Genomic DNA, 24,066 nt, shown 5'->3' with positions numbered 1-24,066 from the left:
GTTCACCCTGAAACTTAGCAATCATTATGTTTGCATGAGTAACACCCATAATGTAAATAATACTGCATTCTCGAGAAATGATTTTGAAATTGGATTTCATGCTTGCTGAAGCAAAATTTTGCATGTTAAGTACCATTTATATATCAGTATCAAAAAGTAGATTCACAAATGAAGATTATTGAAGTACAATGCAGAGTTTTAAGAAAAGTTTAGTGATGGTTTAATTATCAAATTTTTATTGCGATTTGCTCAGAGAAAGATTCCAAAAGATAGTTCAATTTGCCTGGGAAATATAGGCCAGGTTTCACAGCAATATCTATGAAAGCAGAATTTTATGCTCATAAAGGGAAACAACTACATCAGAGAGATCATGATTGACAGACAGGGATATAATGTCAATATAAAAGTTGTATCTACAGAAAATATTTCACATGATCTCGGAAAGTTAAGTACAAACACAAGGTGTCAAGTTTCTAGGAGGAAAACCTTTTAATGTTTATATTAATTTTGAATACAGATTTCATATATTTATATATGTAGTTGCCCAATAAATGGCCAGTTATATTATTCATTTATTATGTATTTAATTATTAAATATTTATGTATTGCTAATTTATACATACACAAACTATACAGTATGGTAACCTATAAAAGCATGCATAAAACAGACATGTTTTAAAAATAATCCATATAAAACACAACTCATCCCAAATGCATCTCACGTCTATGCATTCATTCATATTTTTTTGTTAAAGTTTACCACATTGAAATACAGCTTAGAATCATTTTGATTACTGCCATCTCTGGAAATCGAAAATGGTCCGTTTATTCTCAGAACCATAACTATTACTTCTTTCCCTAACCATTAAATTTCACTAACAATGCCTGTTTTCCCCCTCTCCTTTCATGACCATATTTTTTTGCTATTTCACTATTGGGAAACATTTCTAAACAACACATCTGCATGATCAGTGTGCAAGTTAAAGGAAGATTGTTTCATGAATAAAGATGAAAATAAACATTCTATATGTATGAAATAATCATGACAATGAAATGCTAAATCTATTTCTACATTTACTTGTAGATGTCTGATTAGAATGGGTTTCTCACCACTTGAAATTGAAAAATCACACTGACTTAAAATATGCAAAGTAAATGTGTTACCTTTTCTGTATTTTACAATATGCGGTACATGCCTTTGAAATTTCTGACATTGTTAATTACCTTTATAATCTCTCTCTCTCTCTCTCTCTAGTGTGACGAAATAGTGTTGTTACATGTAACAGGCTACAAAGCTAAGTGTTTCCTCACATTCCAATCTCCACCTGTTAAATGCTTCATGCAACATACACTAATACAAATGATGGCCAATATGCTAAAGAAATTAAGCGGAAACTGAAGAATTAAAAAAAAAAAAAAATACAAATTTAATGGTGAATCAGTAGTTTTTTTTTTTTTTTTTTTTGTGGAAAAGACAGACAAAAGCTATGTTACTACAATGAAATAGAGAAGGGATCACAATAATACAAAATTATGGATTCACCACCTATTTCACCATTACTCGTAAATCTGGAGAGTTGGAAAGTATTGAATACCCAGTGTGCGAATAATGAATTAAACAGGTCTATTTACATAGAAGTACAGCAACACCTTTGTTCTACAAAATGAAAACTTAATTTATTAGTATTATGTTAAAAGAATTGATCTTATTTACCTTTCTAATCTATTGTGACGATCTCTTTCTTGTGCTATAGCACGCTCCAATCTAATTTCTTCTTGATACTGAGCCATCATCCATGGATTTGCACTAGGTGTCGTAAGATGGGGATATTTCTGGGGCCATAACATTTCCAAACCCACATGTGAACCATAGTGAGGAGGCAAAATTGTGTGTTGTTGTAGCAAATGTCTATAACTCTGAGAGTGCATGGAATGCTGGTCCAAATGTGATCCAGCAGCAGCAGCTGTTGCTGCAGAAACATGGTGAGGAGGTAGAAGATGGGAAGATAATCCATATGGTGCTGGTCCTAGATGAGTAGGTGCTAAAGGAGTACCAGGGGCACGTGTATGCTGTTGCAGATTTGGAACCCGAGGATACACAGCTGCTGCAGCTGCTGCTGCACTATGAGATAAGCCGGCAGGATGCATCAGTCCGTGGTGCAAGTAATCCACTTGGTGTACGTTACTGTTCACCAAATGGTGCTCTCTGTAAACTCTCACTGTTTCATGTCTGTCTGCTATCAAATGTGTGGAACTTTTATTAATTTTATCATCAACTTTGGGAGTTTCTTCCAAGTTGCTTTTTGCCTCTTTGTTTATCTTGCCAATGAATGATTCTGAAACTGGTACAATATTATCACTAGATTTTAGATGCTTTGCTACTGAATTCCCATTGGGAGCTACAGAAACAGGGTTTGATTTCTCAGGGCTCACATTAGGAAATGGTAATTTTGCTGACTGTGTAGATTCTTCTGATCTATCTAATTGGGACATTTCTGATACAGTGACGCTTGGAGATGAATCAGCACATTTGGCTGGAACATCCTGACATACCAATACAGGAGAATTATTTTGGAAAGATTTACTATTACTCACAATACTTGCAATGTTATTAGTAGCTGCATTTTGAGAGAAATCAGATTTCCTTAAGTCCTGACTGCTGGCATCAGGTGCAGAAATCTCTCTCTCTATTATGTCCACAGGAGATTCCTTAGCAGTTTTCTCTGCTTCCGAGTTGCTACCCACAACAGCAGAAACAAGAGAAGGCGAAAGAGGTGTCAGAACTACAGATACGTTGTTTACTACTGCTGAAAATGTCCAACTGCGAGAATTATTAACTGTAGCATTGCATGAACTAATTACAGGAACATTAAGAGAACACTCTGTGGTATCAGTTTTAAAGGGATTAGCATGTGTCGATGCACACGTTATAACTGAACAAGAAGTAGCATTAATGGCTTTGGATGGAGTAATGCTGTCAACAGAAGATTCTGCACACTTTTCCTCTTCGTTTATACAAACTCTCTTTTGTTTACCATGCCTGGTCTGCCACAGCCGAGTGAGCTTCTCAGAATTACCAGTCCCAGTGGAAATGCAGTTTTCTGGATTCCTAAGTACATAATCACTACCAGAAGAACTTGAATCATGGCCATTGGTATCACTAGAAGTACAAGTAGCAATTTCTGAACTCTTCCTTTGAATTAAAATTTGAGAGTTAATAACATTTACGTCCCGATCTTTCAAATTTTCATTTATATTAGCTACCTCATCTCTGAATGTCCTATCTTCCAGAAATTTTGACTTTGCTAATCTTCTAGATGATCTCGTAATATCCGCTATTCTTCTAGCAGAATTTACAGTATGCTGCTTATTATTTGATTTGACTTCAATGGGAAGAGAAGCTGCAACATTACTTTCACTATTTTTCCTTCTTTTTTCCAAGTGAAGAGTTACCTCTGGCTGGCTGGATGGAAAGGCTAAAAAAATGGAAGGAGAGATATTACCATTTGGAGAAAATGGGGAGGGGGAAAAAGGCCACTATATTACATGCATACATACTTAAAAAGGGAACCAGAAAATTTTACATCCGTACTTTGGTTCATATAATGTAATTACTCCATTTTTAAATATAAATAAAAAAAAAGGTTACTATTAAAAATATTCATTGTCTATGAGGGTGTATCCAAAAGTTCCAGAACTGAGTTGATAAAAAATAGGCTTGCTTTTGTTACTGATCATAGTTATCCCCTTCAAAGCTGTACCCTTATGGGTTTATGTGCTGTATCCAGCATTTCTGCCACTGCTGGAACTGATTTTCTCAGATTGCATGCAGGGCTCTCTGTGATTCTCCTTCAATTTCTCAGATGTTTCCAAAACAATATCCTTTTAGCTGCAATTTCATTTCTGGAAATAGGAAATCACAAGAGGCCAAATCAGGTGAGTACGGAGAGTGGGAAACTACCATGTTTTAATCTGCCAAAAATTGCTGCACAGAGAGGGGGGGGAGAGAGAGAGTAGGAGCATTGTCATGGTGAAGCAGCCAGTCCTTATTCTGTCATCGTTCAGGAGGTTTTTGGTGAACTTTTTTCCTAAGACGCTTCAAAACCTCCAGGTAATAATGCTACTGTTTGGCCTTGAGGCATAAACTCATGATGAATCCAAGCCCTTGCACAGTCGGAAAAGACCACCAACATGCTTTTGATAATACACCTGACTTGCCTTGCTTTCTTTGGATGTGGAGATGTTTTGAATTTCCACTGAGATGACTGCTGTTTCATTTCAGGGTCATAGCAGTAAACCCTCATTTCGCCTGCTTGAATAATCAAAACTTCTCCTCAAGGGAGAAGTTTTGATTATTTCTGACCTCCTCCAACAGTTCCTGGCAGATAAACAAAAACCAAGGCACAAATTTTGCAGAGATCCACAGTTCAATTCCTCAATTAAAATGCATTGGAATGTTCCGTAAGGCAACCCCAGGGGCTCACATCTTGTGAGTATGAGCTTGGCACACCCAGGGTTCTGTGTATGCCAAGCCCATACTGAGCTGGATATCATCATTCTTTTCTTCCTTGGTGATTCCCTTCTACCCCCCCCCCCTCTCTCTCTCTCTCTCTCTCTCTCTCTCTCGGTAACTCAGAATTTTTTTTTTTTTTTTTTTGGCTGGTGCAGCAAAAGCCTCAGGTTTCCTTGCACTATATGGGTAATAATAATAAGAGAGTCCTAGCCTATCAGTAATATCAGAAATGGTCAGTTGTCAGTCTTCATTAATGACTGGAGAACTTCCTTCACATTTTCACTTGTGTGACTTGTTGATGGGCAACCTGAACACTCAGCCTTCCATTGATGTTTTGCCATGTTTTGAATTGTGGGAACAATTCAAACCACAACTGCTTATCTTCTAGCCATTATCACCACAACTGCTTATAACACCAAAATTCACAAAATTGACTTGGAAGATACTAATGTAGCAGCATCAAGTGGCAGGATGCTCTACTATTTGCAGTTCACACCCAAGGCAACCAGTCTTGGAACTTTTGGATATTCCCCCGTATACTTTTCCTATATTCGTGCAAATACTTCAATTGTAATGTATACAAGGTAAGAAATGCTAGTATAAATGTTATTTTAATATTTTAGCAAAATCTTATATGCATTAAATAATAATACCACTATTCTTCAGGCTTGGCAATCAAAGGAATTTCCATAATTGCAACAGGAAAAGATCTAAATTCAGTCCCTCCCCCCCCCCCTCCCACCTGGCTGAATATTCTCTGACACCAAGCATTACGATGAAGTATTCAAATTACAGGGAAAATTTGGGTTAACTTGTTTTATTTTTTGCTTCCCTTTGAACTTCTTAGCTCCCCGACTAAGGACAACATACATCAATTCTTTCTTTATTCATAATAGCATCTAATACAGTGGTTTTCAGCGAGGGTGCAGCAACGTTCCAGGGGTGCCACATAATTTAGGTTTAAGTTACTTAAACTTGTTTTTTTTTTTTTTTTTTTTTTTAAATTTATGTTTATTTCATTATAAAAAGGTGTACAGTATCTTTTTAATTTTGTGATGATCTATAGATGATGTTTACTTAGTACCTCTATAAAAAGAATAAAATTATTATATACTGTATATATATATATATATATATATATATATATATATATATAAACTGGAATTGCCATGGGAGCCTGTAGTTCTAGCCTGGTGGCAAATCTGTACCTTCATCACTTCGAAGTTAATATTAATAAAGATATAACCTTTTACAGATATATCGACGACTTAATCGTCTTCAACCATCCCAACTTTCTCACTGATTCTGGAGATGTCTACCCATCGGAATTAGAAATAGTGGCCACCAACATAGATAGCACCAAAACTGCCAATTACCTGGATATTGATATACATTTCAACAATAATAAGTTAGACACCTTCGTTTACGACAAACGTAACACGTTTGGCTTTAACACCATTAGCCTTACAAACTGGCATTCTAATATCTCTATAAGAATTCAAAAAAATTTAATATTGTCGCAAAGTATGAGATTAGTCAAAATATGCAATAGCGCTGGCTATATAATTAGCACTCTTACAGACTTTAAACATAAATTATCTGTGAATGGATTCCCAAAACGCTTCATAAATGTAAACCTACATACTGCTATGTTGATAGCTCTAAAAAAATACCACAATAATCTTGACCACCACCATATTATAACTACTGTTTTGAGAAAGTAACTCTTCCTCCACTGGATTATATCAGATTGACGGTTTATACAGAGCCTGTATATATGTACATAACTAGGCACTGCCTTAGAAGCATATTTAATACAGCTTACGCTCATTGAAAAAGTTGTACCTGTATTTGCTTCTAAGGTAGTAATCAATTCTTAGCTTCCTTCTTGCCTCACTCTTCTTTCATTTTTCATGAGAACCTTTACTACTAGCCTAACATACTGTTGGCCCACGGGCTATCTTGGTTTAAACTATAATATATAATTTAAGCATCCAACCTTTTGCCAGTAAGAGGGCGCTGGCACCATATACTATACCTATATATTTTAACACGTACGCCACAACGTGGTTTTTTCCCGCGTCACGTCATTGTGGTAAGTTTGCCTTACACGTTATACTACGCCGTAAGTAATCAGGAACTGGCCATTCCTTTCTTCTTCATTCAAGATGATATTTGATTCTTACTTTCCAAATTGGCTGTTTAATTCTATTACAATACCAGGTTCTCTTACTAGAAGGGACGGGAAGTTACGCTCCCGGTATGTTCCGACGTAAATCTGCCTTACTACTATTCCTTCACTTTATCTATATGCTATCTTTTTCTACTTTTCATACCTCAAGAACTATTAGAGCAATTCGAGGGGGATTGAGGTACTATTACTTTTCTATCACCTAATCTCCGTTCTCCTTATTTAGCAATAGCTGACTATCTTTTGTCATCCAATAACATGTTATATAGTATTATTGGTTCTTTACTATCACCATTACTTGCTTTTTACTTTGATTTCGTTGTCTGGGCTATCGGTCGGGCTAAAGTCATCTAGCTTGTTAACCACCTTAATTCGTTTACCTCCCTAACTATTTATCTTCTATCCACTACTATATTCTAGTTTAATCTTAACTTAACTTAGTTGTCACCTTACAGATATCCTTATGATATCGATTGACCATTCGTCAGGAATAACAGGCAGATGATGACAGAAACTGATAGCTCGCCAAATTGTAGGAGGACACATTGTAAGGGTTAGCCCTCGATAAAGTCCTTTGCAATGTGTCCAACCTATCTTTACTACAATTGGCTTGACACAGTGATTTAGTAATTATCCTTATATATTTATGTTTCATTTTGCATATAACCATTGTTTCCCTACCAGGTTATTACCATGGACCAGAGACAGCTATGACAGCTATCACAGCACTTAGTTACCACCTGCTCATTCACATTACGTTCATAGATATTAAGACTGATGTAATGTTTTATCTAGACATTGATGGCATTAATCAGCTCTTCTCTCCCTTGTCAGGTTCTTTGTTTAGGTTTTCACTGATTGTATCACCATTATAATTAATTATCTTACGTTTATAACTGTTAACTATTTACCATATCCACTATATCCACTATATATATATATATATATATATATAATTTGTATTATGAAATGTAATTTTTATAATTTTATTATTGTAATAACTATCGTATAACATACATATTTCTTAAAATCACAGAGAGAGAGAGAAAATCGGATCTAACAGACAGAAAATTTAGTAGGGGTGCCGCAAAATAAAATAAATTACTTATGGGTGCCATTATTATAAAAAGGTTGAAAACCACTGATCTAATAGGTTCTCACATTACCTTCTATGATATCGAAAAGTACAGGAAACTGTGTGTGTGTGTGTGTGTGTGTGTGTGTGTGTGTGCGCGCACAAAATTCATTGATTTGTTTTAATTTTGTTCAAAAACTTTGTTCCCTGAACAGCATTGGATGACAAATTGGTTTTCCAAATACTATTATGTTAAAGTTAAATAATGTTTAACCTAATGCTTCCAATCACCTGGTTGGAGAATTTGCTATCTATGAATTCTGTTTGGAGATAGCTGACTTTTGATTGCTCTATGGTCCAAGGAATTCACTAGCCATCAAACTAACAAGCAATCTACCACATTTATTCAAACTTATACAGTTTCTATACTGCATACATTAAATATTTGAAGTTTTAATAATTCATTCAGTCTTATTAACATGCAAATCCACTCTGAGGGTATAATGTGCAAACTTCCACAATTTTTTATTTATTTTTTTTTTTTTGTGCATTTTATGATAATGTTTTATGGCGTCAATCTATTTTGAATTCAACAATCTTTGCACTTGTCTCAGACTGGTCTTTTGTAATTGACAAGTAAATCAGCCTTTACTAACTTATTTATAGCGTGTTTTTTTTTTTTTTGTCATATTTCTATGCTCCATCAGCAACATGCAATTTATTTTCTTTGCAAATAAATTGGTAATTATATTAGTTTTTAATCAACTAAGTTCCTTTATTGCTTTATAAATTTAGAGAGAGAGAATAACCCCTGGGCTGTATGATATGTGTTGCTCTAAAAGGAAAACCTGCAGAATTAGGTTTGTATCTCTCCTCTCTATTTTTTTTTATAGCTAAACACTTCTTTTAAACCACTTTTACCATTTATTTCAAAAAAAAAAGGGGGGGGGGATGGAGGGAAAGGATAAAATATAATCAAAATCGAATGTTGGCAGCTATGCGACAATAAATCAAAAAATCTACTTATTTATAAATAAGAATATATTTGATCAAATCACAAAAATTACATGAAATTGCAAAATAAAATAAACATTCTTTTCAGTTATCAAAAATTTCCACTAGATCAACATACATAATGGGGGAAAAAAATCAGCTGAATACTTTGTGTAGAAGGTTAATTATTTAATTAATATATCACAATTAATACAAGTAAAACCTTAATGACACTGTGGTTAATAATAATTTGTCACTTTTCATGCACAAAATACTTAAATAACTTAGTCTATCTTTGGAAATCATACTTCTATGTTTATTTATTTTTTTAAAAATCCCAATTCTGAAAACATCCTTTCTGCTTCAAAATTTGTTATTGGTAAAGTTAAATAAATTTTAAGAATAATGAACAAATTTTGAAGGTCTCTGATAAATTTTTAGCATATATCTTTAGCATTTCCAAAGTTTCAAAATTTTATTCTTGATATAAAGGAGAGATTTCAATAAAAAAACTTTTGAATTTAATATATTCATTCATTAAAGCATCATCAACAGTTCCAATCTTTATGGGTATGCAACCCATTTTTACAATTCAACTAGGCTTTGTAACACAAGCCATTTCAAATCCAGGAAAGTGAATCTTCACTAGGAAATTTTTTTGAAGATTATGGCACAAAACTATGCCAAATAAAGAACTTTTTCCACATTATACCAAACACAAAAAAAAAAAAAAAATAAATAAATAAATATTAATCATGCAAAGATCTCAGGAATTAAGATGCTGATCCACATTTATGCCATATCTCTGGCTGGGTAGGCCAATATATAAAATGGTTTATTGCCTTAGTAATTAAATAATTTATTTCCTTGGCAAACCAGAACAACAAGCAGGCGTGTATATTCAAATTCCCAGCTGCAATTTAAGTTCAAGGAAAATAGTGATAGCTAAATGGTTAATTTTTAAGTGATGGTTCTCAACTTAAGAATCATTTAGACTAAGTTAACACACAAACATGATCACAGAAACTGAATATTGCTTGCATTTTCTTTTCTTTTGGCTAAGAATGCAAAGGATTCTTTTATGTTAACAATAGAAGGAAAAGGATGATTAACATTGGCCCACTAGATATGAATAGCATAACTATGAGTTACTTTTTAGCAACTTTGGGTTGCTAACAAGCTAAATAAATGTTTTGGCCTAACGCAAGAAGAATGTTTTTAGCAAGGACATATACCAAGTTATAATTGTGTGCTATATGATTATCTTATAATTGAGCAGAAATTAAGAAAGAGAAACTGCTAAAGCTGACAGTAAATAAAGCACCCAGGACTGATGGAATCTATCCAATAATAAAGAAGTAGCAAAAGCAGTAAGCAAACCTTTGGCCATAATTAAGAGAGCATCCTTGGATTCAGAGGAGGTTCTTATAGACTGGAGGTGTCCAAATGTCTCTCTTATTCACAAAGGGGAATCAAAGAGCAATGTGAGCAACTATACACCTAATCTTGACTTCTGTTCCAGGTTAAATAATGGAGCCAGTGGTTAAAAATGTATTGAAGGATCACACTAACAGGAATGGAATTATACAGAAGTCACAGCATGGGTTTGATAAGGCTGGGGAGTTGGAAGGAGATCCTGTCTGACCAATCTGATTACCTTTTATGATGCAGTAACAAAGGAACTGAATGCAGACTCACATACAGTAAACCCTTGATAATCTGACGTAATTGGGGGGAAAAGGTCATCCAGTTTATGCGTTAATCTGGATTAGTGAAGCAAACGATAGCCCTATAAGACAAAAAACTTAGAACACAAATAAATGGAAAATTTAATGATATAGGTGACAAAAAAAATTTTTTTTTTAAATCACTCTAGAGCCTTTATTTAAAAACTATAAAAAGACAACACATTTATCAATCGATAGATGGGACAAATGTATTACCTTTTGTCTTTTTATACATTTATCAGGTGGCTCTGGTGTCGCACACCAACAACCACTTGATCATTGCTCTGAATATGGCTTCTTCCAGTCGTCTATATTCAAACTAAAATCACTAAGTTTGTGCGACATTTTTATTCTAAGAAAAATAAATCACGGTTAAATTCGAGGGCTTAGTGTCAGTCAACATTAACTACAGAATTGCATTTTTGTTTTCAAACAAGTTTAGTTTAACTTTATGCAAATAACAATGCATATCATGTCATAGAAATGTATTTCTCTAGAACTTTACAAGTTAGCGTGGGTTATAAGCACATTTCCGATAAACCACGAAAATGTCAAATGACTTTTTCTTCGTTAATTACAAAACCGTTTACTACAAAACGATTTTGTAGTTAACGCTGTCTGACACTAAACCCTAGAATTCTCGATGGATGTCAGTTGCAAACTGAAGTCTATTCACGAAAAGCAGATCGTGGATGTAGTACTGTTGTACATACGAACTGTGAGGTCATCTGATTGCTTGCGTATAACATTGCTACTTTCACCAACCATATAGCCCGACATGTAAATAATAATTTTCTTGATTATTACACTCGCTTTTGTTTTACAGGCTCTCTCCCCTACTGTTCTTGAAGGCAACATACATGTGGTAGGGATGATTAGAAGTTAAAATGTCCCGCTTTCACGTGACATGGGACGAGGTTGTAAACATCATTTGGTGTGGTCAGAGTTTTTTTTTTTTTTTTTTTAAGGTATTTTGAAACATATTTCTCCCGTTTGCAACGAAAAATAATAACAGTAAATGGTGGTATGACCATATAACTATAACGGCAGAATTTACATATATTAAAATAAAAATGGTTTTCTATTTTCATTTTTGATTATAATAAGCGGATCACAGCAATAACCGGAGATAACATTAACCGGTATTCACTGTTTGTTAATAACCCTAAAGCATTTGGATTCCTATTTGGATTCACAAATTTAAGAAAAAGCTAAATAATAATAATAACAACAATATATACTGTAAATGTAAAGCCTTAAATTATAAGATGAGAGCAATTCATTGCACGTGGAATTAATCTAAGTATACCGTTGCTATTTGTGATTAACGTGGTAGACGACTGCTTAGCTTGGATTGTGCAATAGCAAGTCTGCTGGACATGCTATGAAACAATCACGTATGACACAGGAAGTTGCCTTTACTGCTCTCATAAATCAAGCCTTATAATATCCAAACTATCAAATTCAGTCACAGTTCAGGTCGCCGAGCATACCTCCCCCCCTTTTTTTCTTTCTTTTTTTTTTTTTTTTTTTATTGTTGTTATTACTACGATCGTCATTTCACTGTTATTGTTGCACTAGTGAAGACTGGAGTTATTTTGGTATCGTAGTCTACCTGGAGGTCTCCGACACCTGCTCATCGTGTTTCCTCGGGCAGTAGCCAGCTATCAAGTAGGGAAGGGCGGAGGGGTAGAATGGGGAGAAAGTGGGAAATGATTCTCCTTGACGCCACTGTCACGAACAGCAACCTCTCAGCCGTCATAAGCAGAACTATCTCAAGGATACTTGAAGGGCACACTCGAGCAGCTAACTTCAGTGTGTGTGTAACTGAGAATAAGACAGAAGAGCTGACCCTGCTGGGCATGCGGGGAGCACACAAAGGTCTCCAGTTACTATCGGAAATAGGTTACATTTTCTTTTATCTTCTTATTTTTGGATACTGCAAACAAATAACTAACTATAAATGCTGCTGCAAGAGGTACTCATTAACAATGGGAAGAGGTGGGTTCTTGACCGACGAGGCATTTTCACTAATGCAATACTTAATCTATACTTCCATCTCCTGCGAGTACGCTGATAGTTTTTTTTTTTTTTTTTTTTTTGTATATGTAGTCAGCTTCTGGAAAACAGCCAAGGTTTATAAAGTGGTAAGGCAACTTTTCTTCTTTGCGTTTTCTTTAATAGAAAGGGAGAGGAAACACAAATAATCAAATAATAATGTGAGCCCGGAAGGCGGTAAAGCTTGAAAGCAGAAATCCCACTCATAAATTTATAACCACAGTTTGTGTTAATAAACTACGTTGTGATTAAAGTTAGACTGAAGTGAACATAGTTTAGTATCTTGATAATTCTCAAACTTAGAACACTCACGGAACTGTTTATTATCGGGCACTGCGTACGGCTTACAAAAAAACAAGCCCACCTCCCAAAAATATAATTCAACAAACATTTTTAAACACGGATTTCTAAGATAAATTTCTTCTTTAGCCTTTTCCTGTTAGCAAAATCATGAAAAATTCGTAAGTTAATGCTCAGATTGGTGTTCTGAAAATAACTCCACGAATTGCATCAAGGGAAAATAACTTCGGAACAAAATTAATAGAAACGCTTTCGAATTTCTTTAAAAAAACATTAATAAGGAAATTTGATATTACTGAAGTGGGACTTAAGGGTCCCTCCGGTTTACACGCACCAAATAATGACCTTGAGAACACAAGACTATCGCCAATGCCAAGTGCGGCCATTAGGGTCAAACAACGGCTTCAAAGGGGACAAACTTCACTGCTGCCCAGAACAAAGTTTTCCAAAGCGTGAGTCCGTGGATTTTAAGGAGGAAATAATGAAAACTACTACTGCTTTTTTTTTTTTTAACCCGTATTGTATTTCACTGTATAACAATGTGAACTACATAGTCTATATTGTCTGTAAATTGCGTGTATTCTTGGTAGATTTTCTCTTTGCGGTATTGAGAACATCACAACCAGACCAATCCCATCAGGAGAGGAATCTTTCAAGATGCCCTGAGCCCACTGTGGTTCAGTCTAGCGCTCAACCAGCTGTCCACCATGCTCAACACCAGCAAGTATGGATATAACCTCAAAGAAGAAAGGAAAAACCTGCACCCCCCACTCACCTGATGTACATGGATGACATCAGGCTCTACGGGGCAACCGAGAAGCAACTACTCCGGATCACTGTAGAATTCAGCAATGATATCAGGATGGAGTTTGGTCTAGGCAAATGCAAGATCCACGAATTGCATCAAGGGAAATTAGTCGGCCGAAAATATGCACAGATTGGTAAAGAGATCTACAAATATCTGGGAATGATGCAGGCTCGGCAGGCTCTCGCACAAGGAAATCAAAGCTTGCCGAACCAAAAAATACTACCAGACCTGCTGAAAGGAAAGCTAAACGTATTCCTTCGGGATCATAGATTCGAGTAACACCGAGCTGGAGGATATCATGAGAAAGACCAGGACAGTGATGATGACCAAGAGCCACCAACACCACCGGAAATCAGCAGTGGAGAGACTGACAACAGCTCGGAAAGAGGAAGAAAGGGATCTGATTGACGTCCTCAAGCAACAGAAAACAGCGACAGCTAACATGAAGGATTACTTCCAGAAAAACGCAGCAGCCCTCCACAAGGAAGATAGACATACGGCATACCCCACTCAACCTAAGCGAGGAGTCCCCCTCTCGCCCAGACGGCACAAACGAAGCTAGAAAGATGGGCAAAGACACTCCGTGGCAGACACTACAATGACCTCCATCAAGACCACATAGATAAAGTTGCTTCTAATGCATGGCTCACGAGTAGGGCGCTCTTACCCTAGACTGAAGGATTCATACTCTCCATCCAATACCAGACACTCAGCAACAGAAACTATAAATTAAAAAAAATACATCGCCAAGGAACCTGAAGTGTCAGACGACATGATCGATGATGCTACCTGGCTTCAGAAACGATACGACGCATCATCGCGGGATGCAAGGTGATCACCAAGACTGAGTACACTCGTAGACACGAACAGCTAGTCAGGATAATACATCAGAAGCTTGCAAGGTAATACCAGTTGATCAAACAGAGTGTACCGTATTGCAAGTATGAACCCCATGCAGCACTATAGAGTACAACCAACAAGCTGTACTAGGACCATGCCATAATAACGGACAAGACAATCCTACACAAGAGACCGAACATAACCCTTGTGGACAAGAAGAAAAAGGCTACCCATCTGATTGACATAGAAGTGCCCAACACTAGCAACCTCCACAAAACCCATGAGGAAAAAATCAGAAAGAACACGATCTTATCACAGTAGATCAAAAAAGATGTGGCGTATGCAGCAAGTAATAACCATTACAATCGTGTCAATAAGTAATAACCATTCAGCTAGTCAGGATAATACAACAGAAGCTTGCAAGGTAACACCAGTTGATCAAACAGAGTGCACCAAATTACAAGTAAGAACCCCAGGCACCGGTATTGTGCCAAAAACCCTACATAACAGCCTAACAGTAATGGGTCTCCCAGAGAACACCTACAAGAATAGGAAATACAGAAAGTCGAATTCCGGACCATCTGTAGTATAGTCAGAGTTCTTGGAACAAGAGTAACACCAGACATAACAACCACCACGTGTACTTGGTAGCAATACTCGTCACGGGGTGGAATTTCCCCCAGTGAGGGAGAAATAATAATAAATTGATTAATTCATTCATTCATAAAACGTACTCAATGAGAAGAAAATGGTAATCTAAAATATAATGAAACTAAATCGAAACTTCATTCAAAATAATATTCTGCGTCTTATAGTTTAAACATGATTACACAGCTTTTGTCAATTTTTGATAGAAAAAACATCTTCAAACCTAAATAATTCAGACAAATAATCATTCAATCTTCATATAGATTCAATGCTATGTTCACCTGTGTGAACACAGAACACAGTAATATTTTAATATTATGTTCACCTGTCCACCACAGACACTGAACCGTTTCTCAACCGTTTGGATGAAACATCCAAATTACGATTGAGAAACGGTTCATTACGGTTTTTACACAAAAAAACAAACTGAGCAAATACCGAATATTAAGCTCAAATAGACTATAGACTAGACTGTACAGGTCAAAAACGGTTTAATAATGAGTGATCGACATTTAACTATCTGTGTGTATGTGAAGTTACTAGTGGCAACTGGTTTTTCATCTAAGATATCAATTTGAACAAGACAGAATGCAACTCATTTTAGCACAGTTTTTGCCTGCATTGTCACATCCACCAATGAGACCAAATAGTTTCGAAATGGTGCTACTCAACTGAGAATAACTAACAGTAGTTTTCTCTAAGTGTTACTTATTCGAAGTGTTAGAGGAACGCAACTCGTTGTGAAGGATTTCAAAGTATGACATTTAATAATAATGAAGCCTAGCATACAAACTTGGGTTTGTTTTAAAATTAACTATGGAACAATGATTCAATTGTACTAAATAATGTCACAGCTAAAACATTAATAACAGAATTATTATAAACAGGATGGCATGACAATAAGAATTAAAATAAAGCTGACATGATTTGTTCCTTGAAACAAAGAAATGGTAGTAGTAATGGAGGCATATGATGTAATAAAGCAAGCATATGAGCTTATGTAACATTAGTCCAACAAAAAAAAAAAAAAAAATTTCACACATCCATTCCTCCTAAAAGTTTGTCCAGTTCCCTACCAACTTCCACAACGACAAATGAAAGTTTGTACCAACAAATAACCACCCACTGGCTAAAGGCAAATTTCTGCACATTTATTCTACAACTGTCTTTCCTCAATTTGAATTTATGCCCCCTCAGGTTCGTAATCTGCGCAAGCGGAAGAATCCCATTACAATTCAGCGTGCTCAACCCATTCCAGGTGTTATACACCTCGACCAGATCACCTCGCAGGTGCCTAGTCTCCAGTCGCTGCAATTTGCAGCACTTACGCCTTTCTTGGTAAGAGTACCCTTTCGTTCCCCTCATCAATCTTGTTCCCCTTCTCTGTACATGCTCAAGCAACTCTGCATGCTTCCTAAAATGAGGGGTCCAGACATGTACGCAGTACTCAACAGATAATCGCCTCCTTTTCCCTACTAGCAAAATCCCTGTATGCCATTGACAATACCCTATGACCTACTCAGACAGCCTGTCTGCATTGCTCAGAAAACTTCATATCTGACTGCAAAATTACCCCCAGGTTTTTTTTTTTTTTTTTTTTTTTCCCATTTTCTACCGCCCTAAGCGTAGTACAGGCAGTTCTCGCCTTACGGGTTACCGGGTTTACGAGTTTTGTTTTTTTTTCAAAGTATCAACAACATCGAAAATATGAACATTAATTGCAAAAAATGAATGTTAAACATTCACAAATACCGCATTTCAAACCACGCGCATAGTTATGCAATACAGTGTACCGCGCTTTACGATATTAATCCGTTACCATCGTATCATGAAAATATCGTAATGTGAACCCAATAACATTGTCTTTTGGTAATTCATTCCACGACCTCAGAAGATGAAATTTTCGCTATATAACTCCCTAAAACAATGATTTCAACCTTTTTTTTAAAAATGGCACCCCTAAGTAATTTATTTCATTTTGCGGCACCCCTACTCAATTTTCTGCCTGTTAGATCCGATTCTCTGTATACTCATACATTAATATTAGATATATATACTCATATATCTAACATTAAAAAATATAGATGTTATATGATAGTTATTACAATATTTTAATTATAAAAATTAAATTTCATAGTACAAATTATATATGTGTACAGTATATAATAATTTTATTCTTTAATAAAATAGAGGTACTAAGTAAATACCATTTATAGATGGAAAAATTAAAAAGATACTATACACCTTTTTATAATGAAATAAACATATAAATTTTAAAAAATAAGTTTATGTAACTTAAACTCAAATTACGTGGCACCCCTGGAATGTAGGATGCCGCGGCACCCTGGTTGAAAACCACTGCCCTAAAAGGTCGTTTTTATAGTGTAAATTGTATTAATTACCAATTCAAATCATTAAACACACTACACTTTCAATGTTATCATATGTTCCAGTTATAAAAATCAATTTTGAAAGCATTTGTGATATTTGTCTAAAGCACATTTCTGGAAGTCACGACCATAAAACAATTTGCACTTTCCGGTTTATTGGGCTTTTCTGTTACTGCAAGAAATTATAAACGGGTAGTAAACTCGCCGTTATTGCATTTGCGAAAATACCAATAACTGGAATTGTGTGGTTTTTTTTTTTTTTTTTGTGTTATTATGGTGAAATGTGTTTCCCCTTTACTGCAATCTTCAATCATATAAAAAACAAAAATAAATCTTCACCAGAATCTTCTCTTCATCGGGTTTTTTTTTTTTTTGTTACTTGTTACTCCGCGCAAATCGTGTTAGTTGCAATTTGTGCATTCCCTTAAAAAAATGCTTATGCACGCTATTAAAATTTATAAAGAAAATAGGAGATTATCTTGGAAATAAACTCCTCTTGAAGCATTTCTAAAGAAGACGACTCCTTGTGCAACAAACCAACGAGTGCCGAGCCAATAATGAGTGATCAACGAGTGTGCATTTAGTCGATGATGAAGAATAAACATTCTTTAACATTTGTAAGTCATAAATAATTTCTCTATTATTATAATTTGCTTGATTTTACAGGCTACGTTTTCATTTCTTTGGATAAATCAATCATTGATTATACATAAAGTAATTAGCTAACTACTTTCATTGTTGATAACGTAACCCCTATTTTTAACATTAGGTCTATGGGATAAAAATTCCTGCTTTACGAGCGCGCTAGGAACGAATTAACTCGTAAAGTCGAGAACTACCTGTACCACACAGTTTATACGTCTCTGAGATTACTTCTACCCATATGCAGTACTTTGCATTTGTCAATGTTAAACTTCAGTTGCCACTTCTCAGCCGATCTGCCCAACTTTTCTAGATCCTGTTGCAGTAGTACACTGCCAACATTTGTGTCTTCTGCAGACTTCGACATTATCATCTGCAAACTTCGACATTAAGCCTGATATACTTTCATGAATATCAATAATAAATATACAAAACAGTGGGCCCAACACCGAACCCTGTGGGACTCCTCTAATAACATTAGTCCACAAAGAGCATCGTCCATTGATTACCACTCTGCCTTCTCCCACTCACCACACTTTTATCCATTGTAGCAACTTACCTTTAATACCATACTGCTCCAATTTGTACAGTAGTCTTCCATGTGCAACAGTGTCAAAAGCTTTCCTGAAATACAACTATATGATATCAAAATAATTTTTTGCATCCAGTTCCGTTGTAACCACATCATAGCATCAAATCAAATTTGTCAGACAAGACTTTCCCTTAAAAAACCCAGGCTGTCTGATTTATTATTGCAGTCTTCAACTCTACTGACTTGGTTGTCGTGCCGGAGTATAAACAGAAAATTTTATTTTGTCTACGTCTTTAACCAGTTGATTCCATTACTTTCCCTGGAATAGAAGCTAAACTAACTAGTCTGTAATTACTCGCGTCACCATTAAATCTCCCTTTGTGAATTGGGGATACATTTGCACATCTCCAGACCGTGGGCCTTCCCCTGAGTCCAAGAATGCTCTCATAATTACGGCTAAAGGTTTGCTTATTTTCCTTTGCCGCCTCCTTTAATATGACTTGATAGATCCCATCTGCCCCAGGTGCCTTTCTTATGTTTAACTTCAACTATTTCTCCCCCAATTTGCACTCAGTTATTACAAAATCATTAAGAACACTGTTACAGTTTGATAAACTTGTGACATCTTCCTCCTTCAATAACTTCTCATGTGTGAATGTAGATGCAAAATACTCATTCAGATTATCAGCTATCTAAATAAGACTAAAGACATAACCACTTTCAAGTTAACTGAATGTGGTCCTTAAAATTCCCTGGTTAGTCCAATTTTGACCAGTAAGGATAATTTTAATTAAAATATCCTTACTGGTCCAAATTTTATTATTATTTTAACGGCACCCAAGGTTATGCTTATGTTCGCATATTTAGTTGTCTGGCAATTGTATGTTCCGGGGTTGTTGCATATTATGTGGGTTGAAAAACTCGGAATAACCTATTGAGAAAAAAAAAAAAAAAGTGCCTCCTCCACTAGAAATCGGCTAACTACAGCTTTGGCTGAAGAGGACTTAAGAAATTACTCCGGATGTTGACGGAAATCGAACCCAGATCTCTCCAAAGTAGCAGACAGCAATTTTTAATAGTCACGAGGAAAATAACTTGTAATAAATAGTGTCTGTTAGCTAGCACACGTTTAAATCAGTGACTCTACTGAAGCGAAAATAACAAATTGCTGATTTCAGCATCATTTCCTTTATTTTTCAGCAGAATTGATATAAAATGATCATTTTGTGCCTAGGACAGTCGCTCTTCTCTAAGAAATCCCTGAATTTGTATTCTAAGAAAGAAGGGGTCAATTTTACATACACCTATTGGCATTATCTCCGAGATTTTTAACCTTTTTCGACTGGGACCTAAATTATGTTTGAGGATTATCTTCTTAATCCACGGTTCAGTTTTGAATTAATAATGCATTTGCTTCAAAAATTATTCTGCTGTTTCGACCAAATAAGTTTAACTGCTAATAAAATATAACGAACGCTTAAGGAAACTTGAGCATTTGAAAAAAAAATAATAATAAAAAAATATATTTCAATTTATTTAAGTGGATCATGGTGACAAAAAGATTAAGAACCACTGTTAGAATCCGTATAATATACGCTGCAAGACAAAAAAAAAAAAATCGGTCGGATTAGTAAGCCAACGACTGCACATCAAATTGTGCGCATGTCAAAATCCGTGAATACCGTTTTGTTTTTGTTCTGTGCACGATCCCTGGATTTCGTCTCCAACACAGAACATTATTTGTTGTGGATTTTTGTTGGATACGTGTATGTTCAAAATGAAAGTCCAAAAGTGTAAAGGCGCCTTTGGGGAGAATAAACAAAAGGAACAGAGAAAGTTTTCAATATTTTGGAGGAGGGTCGAACTACCGTTGTTTGCATCCAGTCGTCGCTTTAATAATCTTAACACGCTGCGGAAGAGGGGGGAAGAAAGGGGCGTTAAAACCCTAAAATAAAGTTTTTACCATTTCTTTTTTCTTGAAATGAGTAAGATGAGGTGCCACCCAACTAATGTTTGAAATAGCTAAAGTTTCAAATCTGTTGGAGAAGCTCTATGAGCGACAGGTGTTTCGTTTTCCCTAAAGGAAAGTTGGACTAAACAGTTATTTTGATGTAAAAAATTCTTCCTAATTAAGAGACCACACAAAAAAAATTATCAATAACGCAATGAACTGCATGATACGTTCCTCGTAAATCCTGCCAGTCAGTTTTCGCGAAAACAAAAGCATCAGCCAAGTTTATTGAAGAATTCAACTCTCAATTTTCTAAAAGTTTCTTTATTAGTGCCCCATAAAAGGATAAAAAAAAAAAAACCTGATATTTCCTGTCCCGTAATAGACTGCTGACTGAACCTATTAATATTTGTATATTTAACTTAGATGTAACCAAACATCGTTAGTGTCAAAATAAAGAAAAAATATCCTCCATACTTTAAAAATGTTTCCTCCTGGTGATATTTATCCGAGCCAAAAAGGAGAAGAGGGCGACGCAATTACGTCACTACAAATGCAATTAATTATTGACAACTGCCTCCATAACGTTTACCAACACGTGCTTTGCTGTCTAACATTTGATGTTCCATTGTAACGCTTCTGTTTATTAATGAATATTGCACATTTTGTTCATAGTTTACTTTTCTAAATATTTGTAGTTTGTAAATATTTCAGTTAAATATTTGTAGTTTGTAAATATTTCAGTCCTACTCTTTCAGATGCAACAATATCCCTCATGCATGATGGAACCCAAAGCAAAGGGCCTTTACTAAGAGACCTATGTAAACAACACAAGTAAATAATTATAGCGATATTTGTTCACCTTGAGAATGCCGAGCACTACAAATGCACAGGTAAATTACATAGGTCAATTCCTGATTAGATATCGATCATAGTGAGTGTTTTTTGTCTGGTAGCACAGGGGTTTCCCTCCAACTCCAAGTTTATACTCTGTAGAATACAATATTCTGCATGAGGCAAGGGTTTGTGTTTTGAGAAGTATTAGTGTAAGTGTATTTAGGGTCAGATGGCACCAGGGGTGCCCCCTCTCTGAATAGTTTACATTGTGGTATGATACAGTTCGCTGTAAAGGCCAGAGATTTAAAAGTGTGTGGTGTCGTGTACCATTGTTCTTCTGGTCATTTAGCCACCAGACTTCTGCTGAGGCACGACGTTGCCCACACTAGCCCAGTATTTATTCTGACAGGTCCTGCAACCTATTTTCCTGAGATTTCAGTGGCTAGGACCTAAAAAAAAAATAATAAATAAATAAATAAATATATATATATATATAGGGTGTCCCAGGAGGAAAGGTCAATATTCCAGGAGGTGAAAGGATAGGTCATTTTAAGCAAAAGAGTTCATATAAACATGTGCCCTATCCCGAATGGTTTCCGAGATAGGCATCTGAATATTTATTTTTTTCAAGTGACAAATTTGGAATAGTTTATAATAAATTTTCAAAAATGCCACCATCAACTTCAATGCACTTTTCTACTCTCATGAGAACATGGCATGTTGCTTGTCTAAGTGTATCTTCACGTTTCTTTATATGGGCAACAGCGTCCCTTATGCGAGCTAGCAGATCATCTCTTGTATCTACCTTTCTTCTGTACCTCACTCTTCATCCAACCCCATAAACAAAAATCTAATTGGGTTAGGTCTGGAGATCTTGGTGGCCAGTTGATGGCACCACCACGACCAAGCCACCGATTAGGGAAAATTCGTCCAGTTGTTGCTTCACACGTCTGGTAAAATGGGAAGGGGCCCCGTCACGCTGAAAGCACACCGTGTGGCCAAAGGAACGTCCTCTAGTTGTTCACCTAATGTATTTTGCAAAAATTAAGGTAATTGTGTCCTGTCATTCGATGTTCTAAAATAACGGGACATATCAACGGGTTATCGATCATACCGCACCACACATTGATTGAGAAACGAACTTGGAAATTCGTTTCCATTGTACCATGTGGATTCTCGTGCGACCATCGATGAGTATTACGTGTGTTGTTGATTCCATTCTGGGTAAACATGGCTTCATCAGTAAATAGTATTGATGGAAGCACTTCACGATTGGCATTTAACCAATGACAAAATTCAAGACGCGTGGCACTGTCCCCTATGTGAAAATTTTGCACACGCTATGGGTACAAGCTCTCTTCATGTAGTGTTCGCCATACACGTGTTCGTGAAACACCGAGACGTGAAGAAAAGTTTTTGCGTGCTAATTGTAGGACTACGCTGAACCATGTTCAGAATGTGTTCCCGTTCCGGCACATTTTCTGGACGTCTTCGTTCAGATGAAACATGAGCACTGGGAAGCATACCACTTTCACGCATTGCGTTGAAAACTTTGGAAAACACTCTACGATCCGGAGAATTCGACGTGTAGGAAAGCGCCGACGGTATCCTACAACAGCAGCAGGGGCACTACCATCGCAGAAGCCGTATAAACATACAGCATATCTGCATTAGTCAAAATGTGCGGCATTTTCAGAAAACAACTTCTACAATTAGAACTGACGCTACTCACTGATTCACTTCTACAGTCAACTGACAATCAAATGGCGCAGTCTGATGGGAGGGAAGGAAAATATTGCGCGACAATTTCAAAACAAATGTACATTAAAGTAGCTCTATCTCGGGAACCATTCGGGATAGGACACATGTTTATATGAACTTTTTTGCTTAAAATGACCTATCCTTTCACCTCCTGGAATATTGCCCTTTCCTACTGGGACACCCTGTGTGTGTCAATCTATATATACATATAACAATTATTTAAAATTGATCGATTGCGTGGGGAGAGGGCTTGAAGTCAGAGCACAAAAAATATGAGCGAAAAGTAATTTGGACAAAGTTAGATTTTGACGTGTGGGGCGTACGCTAGCGTGAAGATAGAAAGAGAGAGAGGAGGGAAACTGAAGGATGGGGTCAATAGTGAAGACTACTCCAATCGGATGTCAATGGGGCATGCCCATACCCCACCAGAGGGAAAGATGGGTGGGGAGGAGACAGAGGACAGTCAACTCCCCCAACAGGGAGGGGAATAAAGGGAGCCAGCACAGATCACCAATAAGGCTTGGTAGCAATATGCCTGCTATTTGATCAAATCCTTGGGTCGAGTCCGTGTTTATTACATCCAGGCGTTTGGGTCCAGTCCGTGATTGTCACGTAGTAGCAATATGTCTGCTTTTGGTCAGTTCTTTGGGTGGAGTCCGTGGGTCTAGTCTGTAGTTGTCACATCCAGGGTCTGGTCCAGTCCAATCAGTGTTTATCTTTCATGGGATGTGGTCCCATCCTAAGTTTGTTATTGTTATTTGGTTTTTAGGAGCATTAGCAACTAAGGCCATATTGCTCCG

The 24,066-nt window shown here is 36.3% G+C and overlaps 1 protein-coding gene across 9 annotated transcripts in view; it reads right to left on the bottom strand.

Annotated features, from left to right (window-relative positions):
* LOC150078358 (uncharacterized) overlaps positions 1-24,066 on the bottom strand; it is an 821,930-nt gene that overhangs the window by 232,796 nt on the left and 565,068 nt on the right. For all 9 annotated transcript variants that reach the window (XM_090384968.1, XM_090384969.1, XM_090384970.1 and 6 more), the window contains one exon: positions 1,715-3,476. In XM_090384968.1, coding sequence (XP_090241094.1) covers positions 1,715-3,476 — 1,762 coding nt within the window. The remainder of the gene's footprint in view (positions 1-1,714; positions 3,477-24,066) is intronic.

Source organism: Mastigoproctus giganteus, chromosome 11 (genome assembly GCF_048544385.1).
Source record: "Mastigoproctus giganteus isolate SK-2022 chromosome 11, ASM4854438v1, whole genome shotgun sequence".
NCBI lineage: Eukaryota > Metazoa > Arthropoda > Arachnida > Uropygi > Thelyphonidae > Mastigoproctus > Mastigoproctus giganteus.
Note: the sequence above shows the minus strand (reverse complement) of the source record. Positions and strands in the feature narration are given on the sequence as shown.